Source organism: Coregonus clupeaformis, chromosome 1 (assembly GCF_020615455.1).
Source record: "Coregonus clupeaformis isolate EN_2021a chromosome 1, ASM2061545v1, whole genome shotgun sequence".
Lineage (NCBI taxonomy): Eukaryota > Metazoa > Chordata > Actinopteri > Salmoniformes > Salmonidae > Coregonus > Coregonus clupeaformis.
Genome location: NC_059192.1, coordinates 31,635,796 through 31,661,117, shown reverse-complemented (window position 1 = coordinate 31,661,117; position 25,322 = coordinate 31,635,796). Strand labels below are relative to the sequence as shown.

General features: G+C 45.5%; 1 protein-coding gene across 1 annotated transcript in view; it reads left to right on the top strand.

Moving 5' to 3' along the window:
- The window catches only part of LOC121556549 (stonin-1), a 43,011-nt gene that overhangs the window by 3,286 nt on the left and 14,403 nt on the right, over positions 1 to 25,322 (top strand). Inside the window, exons 2-9 of the mRNA XM_041870458.2 lie at positions 2,800 to 4,108; positions 4,241 to 4,438; positions 4,777 to 4,917; positions 5,080 to 5,599; positions 5,980 to 6,182; positions 14,858 to 14,959; positions 15,367 to 15,499; positions 16,327 to 16,376. Coding sequence (XP_041726392.2) covers positions 2,900 to 4,108; positions 4,241 to 4,438; positions 4,777 to 4,917; positions 5,080 to 5,599; positions 5,980 to 6,182; positions 14,858 to 14,959; positions 15,367 to 15,499; positions 16,327 to 16,376 — 2,556 coding nt within the window. The 5' untranslated portion in view covers positions 2,800 to 2,899. The remainder of the gene's footprint in view (positions 1 to 2,799; positions 4,109 to 4,240; positions 4,439 to 4,776; positions 4,918 to 5,079; positions 5,600 to 5,979; positions 6,183 to 14,857; positions 14,960 to 15,366; positions 15,500 to 16,326; positions 16,377 to 25,322) is intronic.

Genomic DNA, 25,322 nt, shown 5'->3' with positions numbered 1-25,322 from the left:
GTCCCTTAGGAATGTCTTTCTTCTGCCTCTGTAGATTTAGTAACCTTTCCCCCTGCTACTAGCCTGGGCCTGAATCCGTTTGTACTCTCATGCCAACTCCAGCTAGCGTGACAATCCATCTGGGACAAGGCTATTTCTCTGCTCCATCTCTTTGGAACAGGCTGCTGGAGGTGGCCGTACTGTCTGGAAGTGAACTCGCCTGCAGGAGTTTGCCAGCATTGGCCTGGAGCAAGGTTCAGTTAGCCTCAATACAAGGGTCTTCTTCCCTAAAAGCCACTTTCTGTCATTTCAACAGGCCTGAATCAATGGGATTAATTGAAATAACCATTAAACAGCAGGGACATTGGCAGAATGTGGTATTAAGGCTGAAGCACTGTTGAAACCATTGCTCAGTTAGCCTGTAATCCACAAGGTTCTATCTTTCTTGGAACACTGCTAGATCAAACCACAGTTGAGTCCATAAGGAGGGAGAAGCTGAGGGTGAACCCTAACAGACATACCTGCCATATCAAACTTTCTTGGTCCTCATTAGAATGACCCAGCTCTCTAGGCCTTGACAGCCCGATTATCATGCTGGGCCCAGTATGTATCAAACGTCTCCGAGTAGAAGTGCTGATATAGGATCAGATTTCCCCCTGTCCATGTAATCTTATTCATTATGATCTAAAAGGCAAAACTGATCCTAGATCAGCATTCCTACTCTGAGACACTCCCTTGGGCTCCTACAGCCCCTGAGCTCCCTCCATAGTTATTTATAGCATGAAAGGAACTTTGCCAGTGCCACTGGTTGTCTTCATACATACTGTAGGCTATAACCCATTGGCTGTGGTAAATGTAATGGTGGGGGTAGGGAGTTGGTAAGGAGGCAGAAATTGCAGAATAACTACTGTGCTTTGTTTATTTTTCATAAGTTAGGCCTGTTTCTCTGTGGTGAGGTCGGTGGCTGTGACAGATACAGATTGAAACCGGTGCTCTGCTTCTGTTGACTGGGAATCAATTGCTAGATGGTATGATGATTACAGCGCGTCTGCTCTCCGTTGTGCTGGGGTGGAGGTAGTCTCGCATTGCAAGACATTACACCATACAGTATTCTCTAACATGGGAACCTATAACAGCTAGTGTCGAGGCTATGGTGGAGGGCATGGATGACATCAGAGCTCAGGTTAATGTACTAGCCTATATTTCCAATAGCCTGGTCCCAGATCTGTTAGTGATGTCTTGCAAAAAAGATCTGGGACCAGGCTATATTTCCACAGATCTACCAAATGAATCAACTGCTACCACATAATAGACTATGCAGTAATAATTTTATTCGATTTGGCCACCAGCCTGCTCTTTCTCTAGCAGTTAGCCTGGGGATGAGGTTTACAGTATATGATGTGTAACTCATTAAGTCATATGAGTTAAATAGGGACAAGCATTATGCTTGGATGTAATTGTTCCATTGAACCACAGTAATGTCTGTGCCCCATATCTCACCAGCTGTTCCAGTGTTCCACAGCCTAGTTATCACAGATGGCTTCATACTGATGGCAAATAAAGAGAGGTGATTGGTTCTCTGCTTGAGTGCCATTGACACATTTCCTGAATGCTGCAAAAACTGACTAGAGAGCAGATCAGTGTTGTCGTATTCATCAGCAAAACGTTTTGCAACAGAAAACGAAAATAGGTATTTCTTATTGGACAAGTCCAAGGAAACCTTTCCTGTTTCAGTCTGTTTTCTTCCATTTGGCGTAATGAACACTACCCAGGCTTTGTGTTCCCCTCCAACCAACCCCTCCAATTCAGTTCCATTCCATCTCCCACATTTCCTACTAGAACATGGTATTTTCATCCATCTATCTATGTAGAATTTCCAAAACCCTACATTTTATTCCAACTCCAATGTATTCCACTTTTCACCACCTTTTGAATAGGAGGGAGCTGACGTCTGAAGTTCAACCTAAATTGAAATCGACCCCAATTCCTCTGGTAGTTGCTGACATAGCAGAGCTGCACCTCTCTGCCTTTTCATTCAACAAGGCTGCAGCTGTAGCGTTTAGCCAGATGTGACTCAGCGGTGTCCACTAGCATATTCAGTGTTTCTATGTTTATCCTCCTCAATTCCAGAACGCATGGCTTGTGTGTGTGGCTGGTGACAAGACACAGACACTGCAAAGAGCAAGATGTTAATTTCTTCTCCTCTCTAACTTTATTTATTCCTAGCACAAAGACAGTATTGTTTTCTTGTGTTGGGCTAAATATTACCACATGGAGCTATTTGCTGAATTGCCACAAATAAAAGAAACAAGCCAACACACCAGCTATTAAATAATTAAACCAACAGTCATGTGGGAAATATCATGTCGCCGATTGGCTGAGGGAACATCATCTAACTGCACTGTGTTGCCAGATTTTTATGACACATTGCAGATTAATCTGATCCAAAATCCCACTAAAATCTACTAAAAGTAGGGGGCACTCTGGGGTTGTTTATTGGTGTAAATGAGAGATGCCATATATCTTTCATAGCAAATGCACCAATATATAATACCTGTCAGAGGAGGCTGGTGGGAGGAGCTATTGGAGGACAGGCTCATTGTAATGGCTGGAATGGAATTAATGGAACGGTATAAAACACATCAAACATATGGAAACCATATGTTTTACTCCGTTCCATTTATTTCATTCCAGCCATTACAATGAGCCCGTCCTCCTATAGCTCCTCCCACCAGCCTCCACTGATACCTGTAGATTCTACAGAAAAACATTGTATGCTATTACTCTGTGTGTTCTAGTCTATGACTATGTTCTGTTCAGCTTTTCAGCAGGGAAGGCATCTGTGGCACAGTCTGATGATAACGTCAACAACAGAAGCAGGAAGTACTGACTTGAACCTGGATGCCAAAAAACCACAGCCATGTGCTCCATGAACAATCCAAACTGGGTGACCTTCGAGGATGAGGGTACTATATCTACGACCCCTTCTTTGGCCTCCTTGAAGATCCCAGGGAGTGGGACAAAGTTGGCCTCAACACCCCTGAAGTCACCAGGGGCAAAGACAGGGTCACTCCCTTCCTATGCCTCTACAGCCCTGAAGACACCCCCAGGTAGTGTGACAATGACAGGGTTAAAAACAGTCCCCCGTCTCAATGGCCTAAAGCTGGTACTCCCCCCAGTGGGAGATCCATCCTGGAGCTTCAGCAGTTCCCTTGAATTCAGCTCCCCTCCAATGCACTTTAACATCAATGGAAGTTCCTGTGTGCCCTGCAACACTCCTCTCTGCACTCCGGTGAGGGAGGCTCCTCCTAGCGGTGCATTACCTTTCCATTGCAGGTGCTGGGATCAGCACGACTTCTTCCGTAGTTTCTCCAGTTCATCCTCTGCCTCTGCCACCATACCTTCTTCTTCTTCTCCTCCCCCAGGCCTAGACCAGGCCACCCCCACTGGCACCACCCCACATCCCCAGAGTGACATCTCTGTCTCCGATGGCCCCGGTCCCTTCCCTTCCTTCCAGGGGGACCCGGGACATTTCAACCAGTTCTGGGAGGGGGCTGGTGGGCATAGCATGGACTCTGGGAGCTCCTCTTCTGACTCTGAGTCTGGAGGTTCTAGTCTGCCTCGCTTCTTCATCAAGCCGAATGACGGCAACGAGCGTCCTCGACCAGACGACTTCCAGAGCTCCTACTCCTACATCTGCCACAAACTGGAGGGCCTGCGGGCTGAGGAAGACCATGATACAGAGGAAGGAGTAGTGGTGGATAGAGGGGAGAGGAGAGGAGTGAGAGACAGGGAGGACGTCAGGGAGGGACCATCGGCAGCCTTCGTCTCTCACAGTCTGTTCCGTAGCGAGAAGAGAGACGGCTGGTCTTTAATGCTGAGGATCCCGGAGAAGAAAAACCGAATGTCGTCCCGACAGTGGGGCCCCATTTACCTGCGTCTGCTGTCTGGAGGGGTGCTCCAGATGTACTATGAGAAAGGACTGGAGAAGCCCTTCAAAGAGTTCCAGCTGCAGCCTCACTGCAGGTTGTCAGATCTCAAGCTGGAGAGCAACGGAGAGCCTCGCAAGATCCAGACAGTGAAGGTGGAATACGTGTCTTACACAGAGAAGAAGCGCTACCACCCTAAGGTAAGAGGGGCAGACACAATTTGTTTTTAAATCACGTTTAAAAAACACCTTTTTATTATTGTTATAGATATCATCGTATTGTTTTACTGTGTGTTGCGATTTTAAATACATCAAGTCTGATTTGATTTGAAGCTGGAGGTGTCCCACGAGGCCGAGGTGGAGCAGCTGCTGAAGTTTGGAACCACGGAACACTGCGACATGGAGGACCTGTTAGAGACCATGGAGGAGGAGATTCTCAGGCTGGCTCCGCCCCTGTCGCAAAAACGGCCCTACGAGGAACAGGAAATGACACTGCAGATCACAGACCACCTCTGGGTGCAGCTGGACAAAGTACATTCACTTCATCTTTCACTACCATACAACTACTGTAAGATAGCACACACATTCTCTTCAGGAAATGTACCTTTGTTAGTGTAGTTCATTGTTATTTCAGCATTATTACAGGTATTACAGGTCATTATTAAAAACTGATGAATTACTTGCTGTTACTTATTATATAAAACATTGATAGCCTAAATAAGAAGGTTATACATTTCTATGAATGTCTTTTTGCTAAAATCTTTCACAAAAAGTATTCCTTACCTCCTATTTTGACATATTGCTCCTTGGGGATCATTTTTTGCCACTCGACCTCTCAATGACTAAAATCTTAAAATACATTTTTCAAGGATGGTGTGGTGATGGACAGGGCAGCCATGACGAGGATCTACTGCCTGGCGTTCCTCAACGGACCAGGGGAGTGCTTCCTGGCTCTCAACGACCTGGGGCTCCTCCGCTTCGACGCCAGCTACGGCTCTGGCTCTGAGGAGGTTGGGTATTAGTTTCTTAACACACATATCAACACAAACATACAATTTAACTTGCATATCAAAAGACAACACGATTAGTAGAATCATCCAGGATGACACAAATAAGTCAAGACTTAGGTCTATTTCCATTCTGGTCCTCTAATTTCCATTGTGGTCTTTTAGGACGACCTCCTGGAGGGCTGGATGGAGATCAGTGACTGCCACTTCCACAAGTGCATCAATGGCTTGGAGTTCCACAGGTCCCGGCTGCTCAAGTTCTCTCCTCCGGACGCCTGTAGAGTAGAGCTGATGCGCTACAAGACGTTAGCCCTGGGATGTACAGAGTTACCGTTCTCCGTCAAAGCCGTGGTGACTGTCCAAGGGGCCTACGTGGAACTCCAAGCCTTTCTCAACATGTCAGCCGCCTTCCCGTCATTTACCGGAGTGTCGGAGACTGAACCGCTCTGCGAGAATGTTCTGATCCGTGTGCCGGTACCGGCGGACTGGGTCAAGGTGTCGCGCACTGTGACGTTGCTACGACGGAAGTCACTGACAGCCAGGATGAACCGGAACGTGTGTCTGGGGTTGGTCAGTGCTGTGGAGTCACAGCCGGTCATGCAGGTTACTGTGGGGACAGTCAAGTATGAGAATGTGTACTCAGCCATGGTGTGGAGGATTGACAGACTGCCTGCTAAGAACATGGGTAAGGACTAAGAGGAAGAGTCTGGCTGTCTTTGATGATCGATTGATGATGGAGGTCTATTGATAATCTCTTTTTGTATGGAATGCTGGCTTATTCTGACTTGGCTTTATTTTACATGTTACATTTACAACTTACTGAAATATGTTTCAATATAAGCTATGTTCAAATGTAACTTATGTTCCCTAATCAGTTTAGCTAAAATACATAAACTCTTTATAGTATTATGGTTTTTTATACTACAGCTTGGCTAAATAAATACTAAATTCTGTTGTTTGCATTGTGCCAGAGGATGGAGACCTGTATCTTTCAGATTCTGCTCATAGTGCTCCCCCAAGTGCTAGGAATTGTTAACTACACATGATCCCTTTTCCCTCTCACAGCAGTAGAAACTCCCCAAACCTTCTCCTGTAAGTTAGAGCTCGGTTCGGATCAGGAGATCCCCACTGACTGGTATCCGTTTGTCACGATGGAGTGTGAGATGGTGGGGGCCGTGGTCTCACAGACCAGAGTGACGTCACTGGGCACAGACAGTGACGTTCAGCCTCAGAAACATGTCACCAGTAGGACCCACTATCATTGTCAGGTAAGGCCTGAGATATTATTATATTAGATAACAAGTTTAATATCTATAATGTTTTGTATTTATAATGCTGTTTAATATCTATAATGCTGCTGTTGATCTTATTTTTGGTCGTTTCTATTTTGATCTATTTTTGTTAGTTCCCAAGCAGAATCTAGCTTTGCGATTAATAAGGGTACTGGGTATATATTTCAGCCAACACAAAATGTTGTCTAAAATTCCGTAGTTATTACTGTGACACCAGCTGACAAAGCTGGTCCCATACTGCATGTGCTGTCGTGTAGCAAACTCTTCTATCGTTCTCCTGCCCCACTGGGCACACACTGGTTGAATCAACGTTGTTTCCACGTCATTTCAATGAAATGATGTTGAACCAACGCGGGAATAGATGTTGAATTGACGTCTGTGGCCATAGTGGTTATTCCATAATGAAACTGAACCGTATCGGTCTGTCCTTTTTATAGGTGGAAATTGAGAAGAAGTGGATTGAGACAGAAGCACAGAGGCAATCAGGCTGCACAACACAGTAATGATGATCATCAAGGAAGTCTTACAGGATCAAGTCTCACATTACCATACTCCCAAGTCTCATTCGTCGTGAGGAAGCCTTGAATCGAGACACAGGATGCCTTGATCCAAGACATTTTGCCAACCGAACTCATCCTCCCTGTTTCAATACAAGGACATAACCTACATTTGGCTGATGAAAACTTGTTTTTATATTGTGTGTTCTTTATGTACATCTTATCACCTATAAGCCTGACATTCCATAATATTGTTTGGCCCTGTTGTAACCCTGTGTATGGTTATTAACATGTTGTAACCTAGCCTGGGTGCCAGACATGACAATTCTGTAAGGAGTTGGCAAGAGAGCAGAAAAAGACTGGCAGCCAGGCTAGGTGTAACCTACATGGTAGAATAGAAGTAGGCTACAACAAACTAAAATATTACTATTGGAGGAACGAAGAACCCAACACAAAGCCCTACCATCACAATGCACTTTACAGTTCTCTCAGAAGATTATTCATTGTGAAATGACAGGAGGTTGCAGAAGCTCTCTTTATAAAAGAGGAAATAACTTGTAACCTTGTAGACTTGCATTTAACACACTCACAGGGCCGGTTTCCCGGTCACGGATTAGGCTAAACCTTGTCCTGGACAAAAAAGCACTTTCAATGGAGATTGTCATTGTGATTGCATTTTAGTCCAGGACAAGGCTCAATCTGTGTCTGAGAAACTGCCCCATTGTGTTTAGGCCTATTTCCAATAACTATTTGGAATGTATTTTCAATGAAGGAAAAATTGGGTTGATCCCCTAATTTGTTGTTTAGCTAGCTGACCATGGCCTTTTTGCACAACTAAGCATGTGCACTCATCTCTTATTTTCCCATAGGTCAATATCATTGATTTATGGTTATATAACCCTAGGGATGCAGGAATGGTCTGCATTCACACAAATAAAACGATATAACTAAAAGTATTAAACGTATTGTATGTGTATATGACTTCAGTGCCAGTGGCGGCTGGCCGATAGAGGGCGCTAGGGCGCCGCCCCCTTAAATAAAATAATTTAAAAAAATAAAATAAAAAATAAATAAAAATAATAATAATAATAATAAAAACATCAGTATGTCAATATTTGTGTGTTTGAAATATGGAATGCACACAGTAATATGTGTAAGATATGATAGAAAATCATATTCGCAACCTTTCCTCTGCCTGTCAAACGCCTCGTCAGCTCTGGGCGATACAGAAAGTGCCCCGAGGAGGCGGGTCTACGTAGCAGTTAAGCCAATTGCTAATTTAAGATATGAATGTATGACATAAAATGTAGCCAATCAGCGATCTTAAATCGAATCCAAGGAGGGCGATTATTTTATCGCCCCAAGCTCGCCCCTGATAAAATAAGGACCGGGCTCCAGTGGCGCCATTTTTACTAGACGACAATGGCGAGCGCAAACGTTACTCCTCCAAGACCCAACCCTAACTCGGTGAAATCTCTCCTCCAAGATCCGTTTGAGAGGAGAACTTTGTCAGAGAAAGTTCGGGTGAAAGAGCTGGGCCCAGATCAACCTGACCTCTCAATCAGACAGCAGGCTAGCGAGAAAGGGAAGCAGTATATGCGCGGCTTCTCCCGTAGCTGGTACACCAGGAAGGCTTGGCTAGCTGGGTGCACTGATGCTAATGCTTTATTTTGCTTTCCGTGCTTGCTTTTTAAAACGACGGGGTCAGATTCAGCATGGACAGGATGACGGCCACAGGATTGCGGTGAGGAAACACAATGAGGAGGTGGATAAAAACAGGCACATTCTATCCAAAATTATCGATTGTGTGAAGTTCTGTGGGGCTTTTGAGTTGGCCTTGCGTGGGCACGAGGAGACTGACTCCTCGGACAACCCCGGCATTTTCCGGGGCTTAGTGGATTTTGTTGCCTCCCTCGACAGTGTGCTGGAGGAGCACCTGAAGACAGCTACCGTTTTTAAGGGCACGTCAAAGACGATACAGAACGAGCTGTTGGACTGTATGCTGTCAGTGCTTAAGGATTACATCCTGGAGGAAGTAAAGAGTGCTGATTTTATCGCCATTCAAGCTGACGAGACGACTGACGTTTCCACCCACTGCCAGTTGGTGCTTGCGATACGCTACATCGATGCTAAAAGTAACGTCCAAGAGCGTTTTTCGAGTTCATTTTGATCGAGAACGCAACCGCCGACACCATCGCTACAGCGCTGCTGGAGAGGCTCAGCACCATACTCTCACATGGACAAAAGGCCAAACTTATTGCCCAGGCTTACGACGGAGCAAGTGTGATGAGGGGAGCCACCGGCGGAGTGCAGCGTAAAATAGTGGATGTGTACGAAAATGCGCACTACGTCCACTGCTATGCACATCAGCTGAACCTCATCATGCAGCAGGCTACTTCACGCATCCCCAGGATCGGCACTTTCTTTTCCGACCTTGCAGGATTTTCTGCTTTCTTCTCCAGGTCTCCAAAGCGAACCACCGTGCTTGACGAAGTGGTTGCGCATAGACTCCCCAGAGCCTCTACAACACGGTGGAACTTCCACAGTCGCGCTGTAAACACTGTGTACGAGTACAGGGATGACCTCCTAACGTGTTTCCAGACCATCAGAGACTCTGGGAACTTTGATGCCCCGACTGTCAGAGAGGCGGGGGGCTTTGTGAGGACGCTCGAAGACGAGGCTTTCTGTTTTTTCCTGGCACTGTTCCACAAGATCATGCCAAATGTGGACATGCTTTTCAGCCAGCTGCAGAAGAGGAACATCGACCCTGTCTTCATTAAAGCACTTGTCCAGAGGTTCACAGACAGCATGCTAACAATCAGGTAAATAACTATATTTACTATTGGCTGATAAAGATGTTGTTAGAAAGATGAATAGTTCACTTACAACAGTTTAAAAGCCTAAATGTGTCTGATCATCAAAGTGAGTGATTATCATAGAGCCGTCACAATTATATTTGTTTTAGTATTTTAAAAGGAAAGTGTAACACTCTGGCTCCAGGGACTCTGATTGTTGAGCCAGGGTTGTTATTTTCATTTAGGGTGTCTTTTGTTTTGGTTTTGTATTTCTAGGTTTGCCTTTCTGTTGGTTGTATTTCTAGGTTTGTCTATGACTCCCAATCGGAGGTAACGAGTGTCAGCTGTCGGCTCGTTATCTCTGATTGGGAGCCTATTTATTCTGAATGTTTTCCTGTGGGGTTTGTGGGTTTTGTTTCCGTTACGGTGAGTGCACCGTGGAACTTCATGATCGTGGTTTATTGTTTTGTCGTGTTGCACTTTAATTAAATAAAGTCATCATGTTTATCGGTACATCGCGCTGCGCGTTGGTCTCATCCTTCAGACGATCGTGACAGAAAAACCCACCATACCAAGACCAAGCAGCGTGTACAGGAGCAAAGAGACTGGACATGGGTGGAGGCGCCGGGCAAGGAGATGGAGAGGCTGGCGATGGCCCAGGTGGGCACATCGTGGTCCTGGGAGGACATGCTCGGAGGCAAGGGACCTTGGGGAAAGATCAAGGCCCTGGCGAGAGAGGAGCATCGGCGGCAGCAGGTTTTTCGTCGGAAGGACGAGAGGCAACCCCAAGAAATTTTTGGGGGGGCACATGGTTTAGGGCGGCTGGGCAGCAGGAGGCTGCCACAGGGAGAAAAGGAGAGAAGGCTAACGGAATACGGGGGAGCCATTGGCGAGTAGAGGAAGGGAAGTGTTTGTGGCACGGCGTGAAAGACTGACGTGTGTTGCCAGTCCGGTCCGGCCCGTTCCTGATCCTCGGTTGAGGCCAGTGGTGTGTGTTCCCGGTACGGACCGGCCTGTTCCTGCTCCCCGCACCATGGATACGGTGCGCTACGCCAGCCCGGCCCGGCCTGTTCCGGCCACTCGCACCAGGGATACGGTGCGCGTCGCCAGCCCAGCCCGGCCTGTTCCTGCTCCCCGCACCATGGATACGGGTGCGCTTCGCCAGCCCAGCCCGGCCTGTTCCTGCTCCCCGCACCATGGATACGGTGCGCTCCGCCAGCCCGGCCCGGCCTGTTCCGGCCCCCCGCACCAGGGATACGGTGCGCGTCGCCAGCCCAGCCCGGCCTGTTCCTGCTCCCCGCACCATGGATACGGTGCGCCGCCAGCCCGGTCTGCCCTGTTCGGCTCTCCGTACTAGCCCTTATGTGCGTTCTCAGGGTCCAGCATGCCCTGTTGCTTCTCCCCGCACTAGCCCTGTGATGCGTGTCCTCAGTCCGGTACCTCCAGTTCCGGCACCACGCAACAGGCCTACGGTGCGTCCCCAGGGCCAAGCATGCCCTGTTGCTTCTCCCCGCACTAGCCCTGTGATGCGTGTCCTCAGCCCGGTACCTCCAGTTCCGGCACCACGCAACAGGCCTACGGTGCGTCCCCAGGGCCAAGCATGCCCTGTTGCTTCTCCCCGCACTAGCCCTGTGATGCGTGTCCTCAGCCCGGTACCTCCAGTTCCGGCACCACGCCACAGGCCTACGATGCGCCTCAGACGGCCAGAGTCTGCCGTCTGCCCAACAGGGCCTGAACTGTCCGTCGGCCCAACGGCGCCTGAACTGCCCGTCTGCCCAACGGCGCCTGAACTGCCCGTCTGCCCAACGGGGCCTGAACTGCCCGTCTGCCCAAAGTCTGCAAAGCCGCCCGTCTGCCATGAGCCATCAGAGCCGTCCCGCCAGACCGGGAGCCGCTAGAGCCTTCCGCCAGACAGGATCAGCCAGAGCCTTCCGCTTCAGACAGGATCAGCCAGAGCCTTCTGCCAGACGGGATCAGCCAGAGCCTTCTGCCAGACAGGATCAGCCAGAGCCTTCTGCCAGACAGGATCAGCCAGAGCCTTCCGCCTGCCATGAGCAGCCAGATCCGTCAGCCAGCCATGAGCAGCAGGATCCGCCAGAGCCAGCCAGCCAGGATCCGCCATTCAGTCCGGAGCTGCCCCTCAGTCCGGTGCTGCCACTTAGTCAGGTACTGTTCCTTAGCCTGGTGCTGGTCCTTATCCCGGTGCTGGCCCTTAGCCCGGTGCTGCCCCCTAGCCCGGTGCTGCCCCTTAGCCCGGTGCTGCCCCTTATCCCGGTGCTGGTCCTTAGTCCGGTGCTGCCCCTTAGTCCGGTGCCGCCCCTTAACCCAGTGGGGTGTAGTTGGGGGGGGGTAATGTGTAGGAGGCATATTAAGTGGGTAATGACTATGGTGGGGTGGGGACCACGACCTGGGCCAGAGCCGCCACCTGGACAGACGCCCACCCAGACCCTCCCCTAGACGGTATGCTGGTGCGCCCGGAGTGCGCACCTTTAGGGGGGGGTACTGTAACACTCTGGCTCCAGGGACTCTGATTGTTGAGCCAGGGTTGTTATTTTCATTTAGGGTGTCTTTTGTTTTGGTTTTGTATTTCTAGGTTTGCCTTTCTGTTGGTTGTATTTCTAGGTTTGTCTATGACTCCCAATCGGAGGTAACGAGTGTCAGCTGTCGGCTCGTTATCTCTGATTGGGAGCCATATTTATTCTGAATGTTTTCCTGTGGGGTTTGTGGGTTTTTGTTTCCGTTACGGTGAGTGCACCGTGGAACTTCATGATCGTGGTTTATTGTTTTGTCGTGTTGCACTTTAATTAAATAAAGTCATCATGTTTATCGGTACACGCGCTGCGCGTTGGTCTCATCCTTCAGACGATCGTGACAGAAAGAGAAGACACAATCAGACGTTGATAATAATGCAGGAAAGTACTACACAGTTTGTAATAATTATTCAGGTGTCCACCAGGTCAATTTCTAGAAGAGGCCTAGTTGTTATTGAAGATTAACTTTATTGCTAAGTGCACAGCAGAACAAAATGATGTTGCATCCCTCTCACAAATGTAATAGAAAAAGGCTTTAAAACGTAATAACATCAGTTAATTATGTACATCACAGGTTAAAAGCAGTTACTAGACATAGTTTGTGTGTATATACACACTATATGTCTGTCTGTCTGTCTGTCTATATATATATATATATATATATATATATATATATATATATATATAAAAGTCACTGGTTGTGTGTTGAGGGGGGAATTACAGTGAGTTAAGAAGTCTGATTGCAAGTTATCAAATTAAACTTTATTTTTGGACCCAGGGCCTCAATTCCCTCTTTGTGTGGGGACAGCGCATCTGACGAGCAGCAACAGCCCATCAAGCGACGGAGGATGCTGGGACCAGGAGAACAACAGAGGTTGGCTATAGAGGTAAGTTGTGATGTAATTGTCAGTGTTTCCCCCTAGAACTTTTTTCAGGCCTGGTAGTATGTAGCCAAAACCCTGAACAATCAGCACCTTGGTAATCATATACTTGAGTTGGACATAGGCATGTGTCAGTCAGGATCACTTGCATCAAAATAGCTTAATTGCAAATTAAAGCTGATGATGTATCTTTTACAGGTATGTGATACCATCCTGAGTCATGCCAAAGAGAGGTTCTCCTTCACCCAGCACCTCATCAGCGCAACACTATTGCACGGAGAGTTGTTCCCACAACACAGTGTGAAGTTCCCCGATACAGCGCTTGAAACAACCGTGGAGGCGTACCCCATGTTGAACAAGGCCAAGCTCAAAACCGAACTGTCCCTCATCTATGAGAACAGTGAGTTCAAGGCTTGTAGTGGTGCAGTGCCCCTGTACCAGTTCTTCATGGAGAACAACCTTCAGAGCACTTTCACAGAGACTGCCAGCCTCCTCAAGATCCTCATCACCACACCCATGACAACTGCTGAGTCAGAAAGGTGCTTCTCTACACTGAAAAGGCCTTCCTGAGAAACAGCATGACACAGGATCGCCTGAACGCTCTGGCCATGCTCTCCATGGAGAAGAAACTTGTCAGGGACATTCCTGACTTTAATCAAAGGGTCATTGAGAGGTTTGCCACTCAGAAGGACAGACGGGCAAAATTCCTGTACAAATAAGATGACAGACACACACACACAGAGCAGCTCTGGCCGCATGTTTCTTTGTATATAGTTGACCTTAGCATAAAAAATCCAGTTATATATGGTACTCTAGAAAGTCTTAATAGTGTCTTTGCTAATATTACTGTATATATGTTGTTTTGTATCAATTAATTGTTGCAGTTCTGGAGCACATTAACAATTAGTCACATTTAGTATGATCATAAAATACTGTATGCTATTCTTCCAGTCAAAGGTTTGAGTTCATCCACTTGATATCCATTTCTATATTATACATCCTTTTATACAGTGTAAGATTTCCTATAAACTTTATAATAATTTCATGTTATTGTCCACTTTCCACTCTGTTCTGACAGCATGCCTGTTGCGTTGCCTGTTTACTACCAATGGTGAAAAGTTCACTTTAAATGCAAATGAAAGGCTTGGGTTTGTGTAATATGTTTTTGTGTAAGAATGCCTCAACTTTTTAATATTGGCATTAAATAATTACTGAATGTTTCACTGAGCACTGCTGTCCTGCAGTTTGTGTTAAAATATATCGCGATGGTTACAGGAAAAAAAAAGTATGGCACAGCCCCACCGAGAATATTTTTCACCAGCCGCCACTGTTCAGTGCTAGTTATAAGTAAAACAAATTAAAGAAATTTGTTTTTTATGCATGCGTTCGTGTGAAGAGGGGAGGGGTAGAACAAATGTAGAGGTCAAATGTCACACACCTGTGTTGGCGTGGACAGTCTGCAGTTTGAAGTAGCTAGCTAGCAGTTTGTAGTTAATTAAACCAAGGTCTGCTGTATCAATGTACATCTAGGAAAGAAAGACCAAAACCACAGATGTGTTCATATTGAAATAGATCATTCCCGTCAATATTTTCCGTTTGTGTGCTGTCATCTGCCTAACTAACTAACTAGCTAGCTAGCTATCTTGCTTACCTCGCGCTAGCTTGCCAGACCAAGGCAGCCGATCATCTTAGACCTTCAAAATGCTATCAAATTCAAGTAATGTGGTAAGGAACAAGTAGCCCAGAAACGGATCATTATGCTGTTGTTTTGGTTAGTTAGTACCTTGATAATTTGTCACAACATAGCCATGTCACTAACTTTACTCTTCTTGATTGCCAAACGGTCAATTAGCCAAATAGCTAACGTTAGCAACAACTAGTTAACTACATACTGTTAACTAGCTAACTAATGGTGCTTCCTTGTATCCTCCTTGAAAACCCCTCCAGCCGAAGCTCTACCTGTCCATCATAGATGATGTGATTGAGAGCATGCGGGAGCTGTTTCTGGATGAAGGACTGGAGGACCGTGTCCTTGATGACCTGAGGCAGGTGAGTGGGACTTTACCTGGACCAAGGATTTGAAAAAGCGCGATCTTCTCCCCTAGTACATATCGACTCAATATCGCCATCCTTTGGGATACTTCTCCCATTTCGCCAAGCTGACGTTAGTCCTCCCTGACTGGAATGACTTCACTTTGTCACGCACAGTGGACTAAACTGCCATCTTCACAAAAAATAACTGCAATCATGGAAGTATATAAATACTGCAGAATATACAGTATCACATTGAAGTGTGTAGTTTTGAAGACCTACATGTTGAAATCAAGAAAAGAGCATAGGCCCTACTGCAGTAATACTATTGCTGTGTAACTGGAACTGCAATCATATTTGATATGGCTTATGTTCTGTCAAATCAACTAACTAGCAAACCAACATTTTATTTATTTAATCTGTAGCTCTGGGAGTCAAAGATTCTGCAATCCAAAGCAGTGGATGGATTGGCCCTCATGAAGAACACCATCAGCTCATCCAACTTTGTGCTGCAGCTCCCTCCAAACTATGGACATACTTTTACAAAACCTGCAGGTAGTAAGTTGGTCATGTTTTTATGTCCAAGGGTACTTTCCAATTATCTCCTTCCTTCCAAAGTGTGCACTTGTTCACTTCGCTTCACTGGAAATATGGTGGAAACTCCCTCCCATGCCTCCACCAATCCAATGGTTTTAGATTTGTTGGAAGAAGTGTAACAGTGTAAACTTCAGGAAAATTAGGTATTATTGGGACGCACCCAAAGACTTCACTGCACCCATTGCTATCCAGGCCTATGTCACAAATCAATGAGTTGATCCACCATATAGGGTAATGGTTGCATTTTCTACACTGTGTGAGTGTTATGATTAGTTTCTCGGGTATCAAAGAATCAAGGATGCAAGGATATACTTAGACACTTTGTAGACAGTTAATGCAAATGTTTAATGATCGGTACCGTGTTCATTACAACAATGAACAGAGCTTTGCCCTTGGTGTTACGAACTAACTTGAACAAAGAAGACACTCTACCTTATATACCCTTTATTACCCTCTTCCTGGCATACATCTGGTAAGTCTCCATGGGCACTCCCTGTCTTTGATGTTCATCACCCTTACCCCAAGTCAGTATCCTGTCCATCAATCATGCTGTCCTAAACATCAGTAATCTACTATGACATAATGGAATGTAGACTTTCTGTCTCCTAACCACTTATCTAGTAACTCTAACCTGTTCCCCACGATACTATGACATGACATCATTACACTATAAAAACATCATATCAGTGAGTTAATCAGGCCAATTGATTATTGAATGCAGATCGCTATGCTACTTATTTAATTGATTAGCCTAATCATTCCTTCCCTCTTTCTTCTTTCATCCCCAGCCTCTATGGTGATCCCTGCAGGTCAACACATCCAGAGTTTCACAGCTAAGGCAAGTTACACAAAACTGTCCTACATTTGAAGTACTTAACTTTTGTTGTGCATAATATCTGCAAACCGCTGTTTGGAAGAAGAGCTTACTGGTAGCCTGTAGACAAAAGAGCTTACTGGTAGCCTGTAGACAAAATAGCTTACTGGTAGCCTGTAGACAAAATAGCTTACTGGTAGCCTGTAGACAAAATAGCTTGCTGGTAGCCTGTAGACAAAATAGCTTGCTGGTAGAGGTAGATTTACATTTTAGTCCTTCAACTCAAGCTAGTAAGGTACGACAACCACATATCACTGTCATAGTATGTAAAACTTCCTTCAAAATATGTGTATAATGTTGAAGCCAAACACTGATTGATATGTCAAGTTGTCAATAAGGAGTTAAGAAGCTTGATCAGAGCCAGGTCAGCACCAATGATCAGAGCCAGGTCAGCACCAATGATCAGAGCCAGGTCAGCACCAATGATCAGAGCCAGGTCAGTACCAATGATCAGAGCCAGGTCAGTACCAATGATTGTTTTGTGGCAGTAGTAGCCTATTACATCTGACTGAGAGCGCAGCCTTTACCGGCACTCTGGTTTAACCAGGCTGGCCTATTCCTACTGACTCAGAACTAGGGAAACCACCTCCTTGACCTCGTGGTAATGATCACACCAGGATAACACTCCTTTGGCTCCTTTAGCAGCAGTAGCTATTAAACCCCACCGAGAGATTGACCTGGGAGAACTTATGTGGTTCTGTACACACCAGGTCTGGGATGGCACTATATTAACCATACAAAGGATGGGGAGATGGGGCACACTTTCATTTAGGCCTAGATATGGGCAGAGCGCAGGAAGGTAGAAAGAAAGTCAGTCTCTAGAGCATCCTGTTGTTGGGCAGCCTGGGTTGTCAGTCTCTAGAGCATCCTGTTGTTGGGCAGCCTGGGTTGTCAGTCTCTAGAGCATCCTGTTGGTGGGCGGCCTGGGTTGTCAGTCTCTAGAGCATCCTGTTGTTGGGCAGCCTGGGTTGTCAGTCTCTAGAGCATCCTGTTGGTGGGCAGCCTGGGTTGTCAGTCTCTAGAGCATCCTGTTGGTGGGCGGCCTGGGTTGTCAGTCTCTAGAGCATCCTGTTGGTGGGCAGCCTGGGTTGTCAGTCTCTAGAGCATCCTGTTGGTGGGCGGCCTGGGTTGTCAGTCTCTAGAGCATCCTGTTGGTGGGCGGCCTGGGTTGTCAGTCTCTATAGCATCCTGTTGGTGGGCGGCCTGGGTTGTCAGTCTCTAGAGCATCCTGTAGGTGTTATTGCGGGTGTAGTGAAATGCTTGTGCTTCTAGCGCGACAGTGCAGTAATATCTAACAAGTAATATCTAACAATTTCACAACATATTGGTGGGCGGCCTGGGTTGTCGGTCTCTAGAGCAGGGTTTCCAAAACTCGGTCCTCATGACCCCAAGGGGTGCACGTTTTGGTTTTTGCCCTAGCACTACACAGCTAATTAAAAGAATAAATGAATCATCAAGATTTGATAATTTCATCAGCTGTGTAGTGCTAGGGCAAAAACCAAAACGTGCACCATTTGGGGTCATGAGGACCGAGTTTGGGAAACGCTGCTTTAGAGCATCCTGTTTGTGGGAAGCCAGGGTTTTCCTTCTCCCATCTGCCTCTCCTTTTCAGAGGGGTCTAATTTCATTTGTTAAGTAGCTACCTACAGCACATTTGAGTACATCAGAACAGTCCCAGTTGTTTGACTTTAGCAGGCCTAGTGGCAGGAATCATGTTGTAGAAGTCATATTGAGCTGAACAGGAGACTTTCTTACCTGTATGATGACCTACTACAGTAACTCTGTTTTTTGTAAGTCGCTCTGGATAAGAGCGTCTGCTAAATGACTTAAATGTGAATGTTTTATGAAATGAGTCAGGCTAATTGTTATGAGTTTTTAACACTAGAAGGGCCGAGGCAGTCATTTTGACTGCATATTTATTTAAAATGGAAATATCTGCCATTTTTAAAGTCATGCCCCCCTCCGTCCTTAAGGTTTCCTAAATAAGTCCATTTAACACACATTGTTAGAATGTCTATCACAAACTGAGTCTGTTATAAGCTGTTTTAAGAGGACCTGTTGTTTTTAGACTTACAGTATCTATATCTAGCGTTCACCTGGTCAGTCGGTCATGGAAAGAGCAGTAATGTTTTGTACACTCCGTTTTTTTTTTTACACACCTGATATGGTTCATATATAGAATGAAGGCCGGCACCAATGATCAGAGCCATTACATTTACATTTATAGTCATTTAGCAGACGCTCTTATCCAGAGCGACTTACAGGAGCAATTAGGGTTAAGTGCCTTGCTCAAGGGCACATCGACAGATTTTTCACCTAGTTGGCTCTGGGATTAGAACCAGCGACCTTTCGGTTACTGGCACAACGCTCTTAACCACTAAGCTACCTGCCGCCCTGCCAGGCCGGCACCAATGATCAGAGCCAGGCCGGCACCAATGATCAGAGCCAGGCCGGCACCTATGATCAGAGCCAGGCCGGCACCAATGATCAGAGCCAGGCCGGCACCAATGATTGTTTTGTGGCAGTAAGTAAGCTGTTTTAAGTTTGGACACACATACTTGTTCAAGGGTTTTTCTTTATTTTTACTATTTTTTTACATGGTAGAATAATAGTGAAGCTATAAACTATGAAATAACACATATGGAATCATGTAGTAACCAAAAAAGTGTTAAACAAATAAAAATATATTTTATATTTGAGATTCTTCAAATAGCCACCCTTTGCCTTGATGACAGCTTTGCACACTCTTGGCATTCTCTCAACCAGCTTCATGAGGTAGTCACTTGGAATGCATTTCAATTAACAGGTGTGCCTTCTTAAAAGTTAATTTGTGGAATATATTTCCTTCTTAATGCGTTTGAGCCAATCAGTTGTGTTGTGACAAGGTAGTTGGTAAAAGACCAAGTCCATATTATGGCATGAACAGCTCAAATAAGCAAAGAGGTCAGTCAATACGGAACATTTCAAGAACTTTGAAAGTTTCTTCAAGTGCAGTCGCGAAAACCATCAAGCGCTATGATGAAACGGGGTCTCATGAGGACCGCCACAGGAAAGGAAGAGCCAGAGTTACCTCTGCTGCAGAGGATAAGTTCATTAAAGTTTCCCGTCTCAGAAATTGCAGCCCAAATAAATGCTTAACAGAGTTCAAGTCACAGACACATCTCAACATCAACTGTTCAGAGGGGACTGTGTGAATCAGGCCTTCATGGTCGAATTGCTGTAAAGAAACCACTACTAAAGGACACCAATAAGAAGAAGAGACCTGCTTGGGCCAAGAAACATGAGCAATGGACGTTAGACCGGTGGAAACTTGTCCTTTGGTCTGGAGTCCAAATTTGAGATTTTTAGTTCAAACCGCGGTGTCTTGGTGAGACGGGGTGTGGGTGAACGGATGATCTCCGCATGTGTAGTTCCCACCGTAAAGAATGGAGGAGGAGGTGTTATGGTGTGGGAGTGCTTTGCTGGTGACAGTCAGTGATTTATTTAGAATTCAAGGCACACTTAACCAGCATGGCTACCACAGCATTCTGCAGTGATACGCCATCCCATCTGGTTTGGGCTTAGTGGGACTATAATTTGTTTTTCAACAGGACAATGACCCAACACACCTCCAGGCTGTGTAAGGGCTATTTTACCAAGAAGGAGAGTGATGGAGTGCTGCATCAGATGACCTGGCCTCCACAATCCCCCGACCTCAACCCAATTGAGATGGTTTGGGATGAGTTTGACCGCAGAGTGAAGGAAAAGCAGCCAACAAGTGCTAAGCATATGTGGGAACTCCTTCAAGACGTTGCTACGACGGAAGTCACTGACAGCCAGGATGAACCGGAACGTGTGTCTGGGTTCGGTCAGTGCTGTGGAGTCACAGCCGGTCATGCAGGTTACCGTGGGGACAGTCATGTATGAGAATGTGTACTCAGCCATGTTGTGGAGGATTGACAGACTGCCTGCTAAGTACATGGGTAAAGACTAAGAGGAAGAGTCTGGCTGTCTTTGATGATCGATTGATGATGGAGGTCTATTGATAATCTCTTTTTGTATGGAATTCTGGCTTATTCTGACTTGGCTTTATTTTACATGTTACATTTACAACTTACTGAAATATGTTTCAATATAGGCTATGTTTAAATGTAACATATGTTCCCTAATCAGTTTAGCTAAAATACATAACCTCTTTATATTATTATGGTTTGTTATACGACAAGAAATAACTAGCAGGCTATTACGCTCCAGCAGCTAGAATTTGTCCATCCACAATTCACCTGTGGGAACATGGCGACTCTCAATACCAGACAACAGAAAGAGCTGGCCGCCACTATCCAGGAGATTGTTTGTGTACCTCTGCCCTCGACTTACCATTAAAACCGGTAAATTAATAATTGGCACTGCTCACTGCTGAAGTGGATACTTATTTAACCAAAGTGGAAAGTCTGGAGAAGACAGTCGATGTGACAGAGGTGTGACTCCGTGACCTGGAAAGTGGAAGTTCAGTTGAAAGGGATAATCAAACTCCTAAAAGAGAAAACAGAATCACTCAAGTCATTCCTGTAAATTCTATGTATTTGTATTTGTATTTATTATGGATCCCCATTAGCTGCTGCCAAGGCAGCAGCTACTCTTCCTGCAGTCCAGCAAAATTAAGGCAGTTCATAAAAATTTTAAAACATTACAATACATTCACAGATTTCACAATACACAGTCCCAGCTGTTCTATAAGGTGTTTTTTAAATCTAATTTTACAATTTGCATCAGTTACTTGATGTGGAATAGAGTTACATGTAGTCATGGCTCTATGTAGTACTGTGCGCCTCACATAGTCTGTTCTGGACTTGGGGACTGTGAAGAGACCTTTGGTGGCATGTCTTGTGTGGGGTATGCATGGGTGACCGAGCTGTGCGCCAGTAGCTCAAACAGACAGCTCGGTGCACCCAACATGTCAACACCTCTCATAAATACAAGTAGTGATGAAGTCAATCTCTCCTCCACTTTGAGCCAGGAGAGATAGACATGCATATTATTAATGTTAGCTCTCTTTGTACATCCAAGGGCCAGCCGTGCTACCCTGTTCTGGGCCAATTGTAATTTTCCTAAATCCCTCTGAGGCACCTGACCACACGACTGAACAGTAGTCCAGTTGTGACAATACCAGGGCCTGTAGGACCTGCCTTGTTGATAGTGTTGTTAAGAAGGTAGAGCAGCGCTTTATTATGGACATACTTCTCCCCATCTTAGGTACTGTTGTATCAATATGTTTTGACCATGATAGTTTACAATCCAGGGTTACTCCAAGCAGTTTAGACACCTCAACTTGCTCAATTTACACATTATGTATTACAATATTTAGTTGAGGTTTAGGGTTTAGTGAATGATTTGTCCCAAATACAATGCTTTTAGTTTTAGAAATATTTAGGACTAACTTATTCCTTGCCACTCACTCTGAAACTAACTGCAACTCTTTGTTAAGTGTTTCAGTCGCTATAGTAGCTGACATTTATAGTGTTGAGTCATCCGCACACATAGACACTCTGGCTTTACTCAAAGCCAGTGGCATGTCATTAGTAAATATTGAATAAAGTAATGGGCCTAGACAGCTGCCCTGGGAAATTCCTGATTCTACCTGGATTATGTTGGAGAGGCTTCCATTAAAGAACACCCTCTGTGTTCTGTTAGACAGGTAACTCTGTATCCACAATATAGCAGGTGGAGTAAAGCCATAACACATACGTTTTTCCAGCAGCAGACTATGATCGATAATGTCAAAAGCCGCACTGAAGTCTAACTAAACAGACCCCACAATCTTTTTATCATCTACCCAGAAAGTATACCTCTATTGATATCACATACATTATCAAGCATTTCATACATGTTATCCAGATACTGACTGTTAGCACTTGGTGATCTATAGCAGCTTCCCACCAGAATGGGCTTTAGGTGAGGCAGATGAACCTGTAGCCATATTACTTCAACAGTATTTAACATGAGATCCTCTCTAATCTTCACAGGAATGTGGTTCTGAATATAAACAGCAACACCTCCACCATTGGCATTTCTATCTTTTCTGTAAATGTTATAACCTTGTATTGCTACCACTGTATCATCAAATGTATTTTCTAAGTGAGTTTCAGAGATGGTCAGAATATGAACGTCATCTGTTACTAGCAAATTATTGATTTTATGAACCTTGTTTCTTAAGCTACATATGTTAACGTGGGCTATTTTGAACACTTTTCTTCTGGGATGCTTACTTGTTTTTATTGCTTTACTGGGAAGCTTAGCAGCAGTAGATGTGCTCATGTTCTTTATGTTAGTGCAGGGTGAGCTGCACACAGTGGCCTTCCTCCTCGGGCACACCGGCTCAGTGCTAACAGTACAAATCTGGTTCTTAGGCACATGATTACAGCATACAATAGCTGTAGGATCAGCAGAGGCATTCAGGGCAGTTAGAGGGACATAAATTAAGTAACTTATATTGTGTCTACCGACGCCCCTGGTGTAATGTACATTTGCTGAAGCATTTTGACAACTGCATCACAATGGTAGGGATTAGCTGAGCTGGGCTTGAAACTGGTGTGGAAGCGGGCAACCCAACTTCCTTCATGAGCAATCTTTTCTATGAACTGTTCGGGCAGGAGAAGCTGGATTCCATTTCACTGATTAACATTGCACACAACACAGGTTAACTCCTTAGTGGCTTTCACTGTATGATTGTACGGATCCACAGCTTTGAAGTCAAGCAGCGAATTGCTCACCTTGCAGCAGAATCTGGGGCTCTGACCTATGCAGTGAAGAGAATCAGCATCTACCCAGACTTCAGTGCTGAACTGCTGAAACAGAGGGAGACCTACAGTGTCTTTGGAAAGTATTCAGACCCATTGACTTTTTCCACATTTTGTTACGTTACAGCCTTGTTCTAAAATTGATTAAATAAATACAAATTCAATCTACACACAATACCCCATAATGACAAAGCAAAACAGGTTTTTAGACATTGTTGATAATTTATAAAAATATAAAAACTTAAATATGACATTTACATAAGTATTCAGACCCTTTACTCAGTACTTTGTTGAAGCACCTTTGGCAGCGATTACAGCCTCGAGTCTTCTTGGGTATGACGCTACAAGCTTGGCACACCTGTATTTGGGGAGTTTCTCCCATTCTTCTCTGCAGATCCTCTCAAGCTCTTTCAGGTTGGATGGGCACAGCTATTTTCAGGTCTCTCCAGAGATGTTAGATCGGGTTCAAGTCCGGGCTCTGGCTGGGCCACTAAAGGACATTCAGAGACTTGTCCCGAAGCCACTCCTGCTTTGTCTTGGCTGTGTGCTTAGGGTCATTGTCCTGTTGGAAGGTGAACCTTCACCCCAGTCTGAGGTCCTGAGCGCTCTGGAGTAGGTTTTCATCAAGGATCTCTCTGTACTTTGCTCCGTTCATCTTTGCCTCGATCCTGACTAGTCTCCCAGTCCCTGCAGCTGAAAAACAAACCCACAGGATGATGCTGCCACCACCATGCTTCACCGTAGGGATGGTGCCAGGATTCCTCCAGACGTGACGCTTGGCATTCAGACCAAAGAGATCAATCTTGGTTTCATCAGACCAGAGAATCTTGTTTCTCATGGTCTGAGTCCTTTAGGTGCCTTTTGGCAAACTCCAAGTGGGCTGTCATGTGCCTTTTACTGAGGAGTGACTTTCGTCTGGCCACTCTACCATAAAGGCCTGATTGGTGGAGTGCTGCAGTGATGGGTGTCCTTCTGGAAGGTTCTCCCATCTCCACAGAGGAACTCTGGAGCTCTGTCAGAGTCACCATCGGATTATTGGTCACCTCCCTGACCAAGGCCCTTCTCCCCCGATTGCTCCGTTAGGCTGGGCGGCCAGCTCTAGGAAGAGTCTTGGTGGTTCCAAACTTCTTCCATTTAAGAATGATGGAGGCCAATGTGTTCTTGGGGACCTTCAATGCTGCAGAAATGTGTTGGTCAATTTTGAGTCTAATAGCAAAAGGTCTGAATACTTATGTACATTTGCAAAAATGTCTAAACCTGTTTTCGCTTTGTCATTATGGGGTATTGTGTGTAGATTGCTGGAGGGTTTTCTATTTTTTTAAATCCATTTTCGAATAAGGCTGTAGCGTAACAAAATGTGGAAAAAGTCAAGGGGTCTGAATACTTTCCGAAGGCACTGTAGAATGAGGTGAGATCCCAGCTACTCATGCTCTCAAGCTAAACCTGAGATGCGGCTTCATCCACCCGGCAAAACTCCTTTTGACCTTCCAGAACACAACACACACGTTTTCCACTGCCAAGGAAGCTCAAGACTTCTTCGAGAAGCACATCAAACCCAACACACAAGGGGACAAGCCGACTAATGGAACCCCACGACTGGCTCATTATTCAGGTATTCTATTCATGCACAATCATGCAGCCTAGCCTATGGCTATGATGCTGCCTTCAGCATAAGACGATGAGGACACCCCTCGTGTTTTGGTACCAGGAACAATATTACTATTATTGCTGAGCTTTGAACTTGTTATAATTCTATTGCCTAAGGTACAAGACATTTACACTGCTTAAACCATGCAAATGAATGAACAATGGACAATATGTGGATCCTACAGCTATCCTATTTTTGACTGTTTAGTCATTAGGCTTGCATATGTCATCTTTTGTTTTCATTTTCATTTGTTTTTCTTCATACCTACCCTTACTGGTCCAGTCTGCTAACTTCATTACCCACCCTTACTGGTCCAGTCTGCTAACTTCATTACCAACCCTTACTGGTCCGGTCCGCTAACTTTGTTACCCACCCTTACTGGTCCAGTCCGCTAACTTCGTTACCCACCCTTACTGGTCCGGTCCGCTAACTTTGTTACCCACCCTTACTGGTCCAGTCCGCTAACTTCGTTACCCACCCTTACTG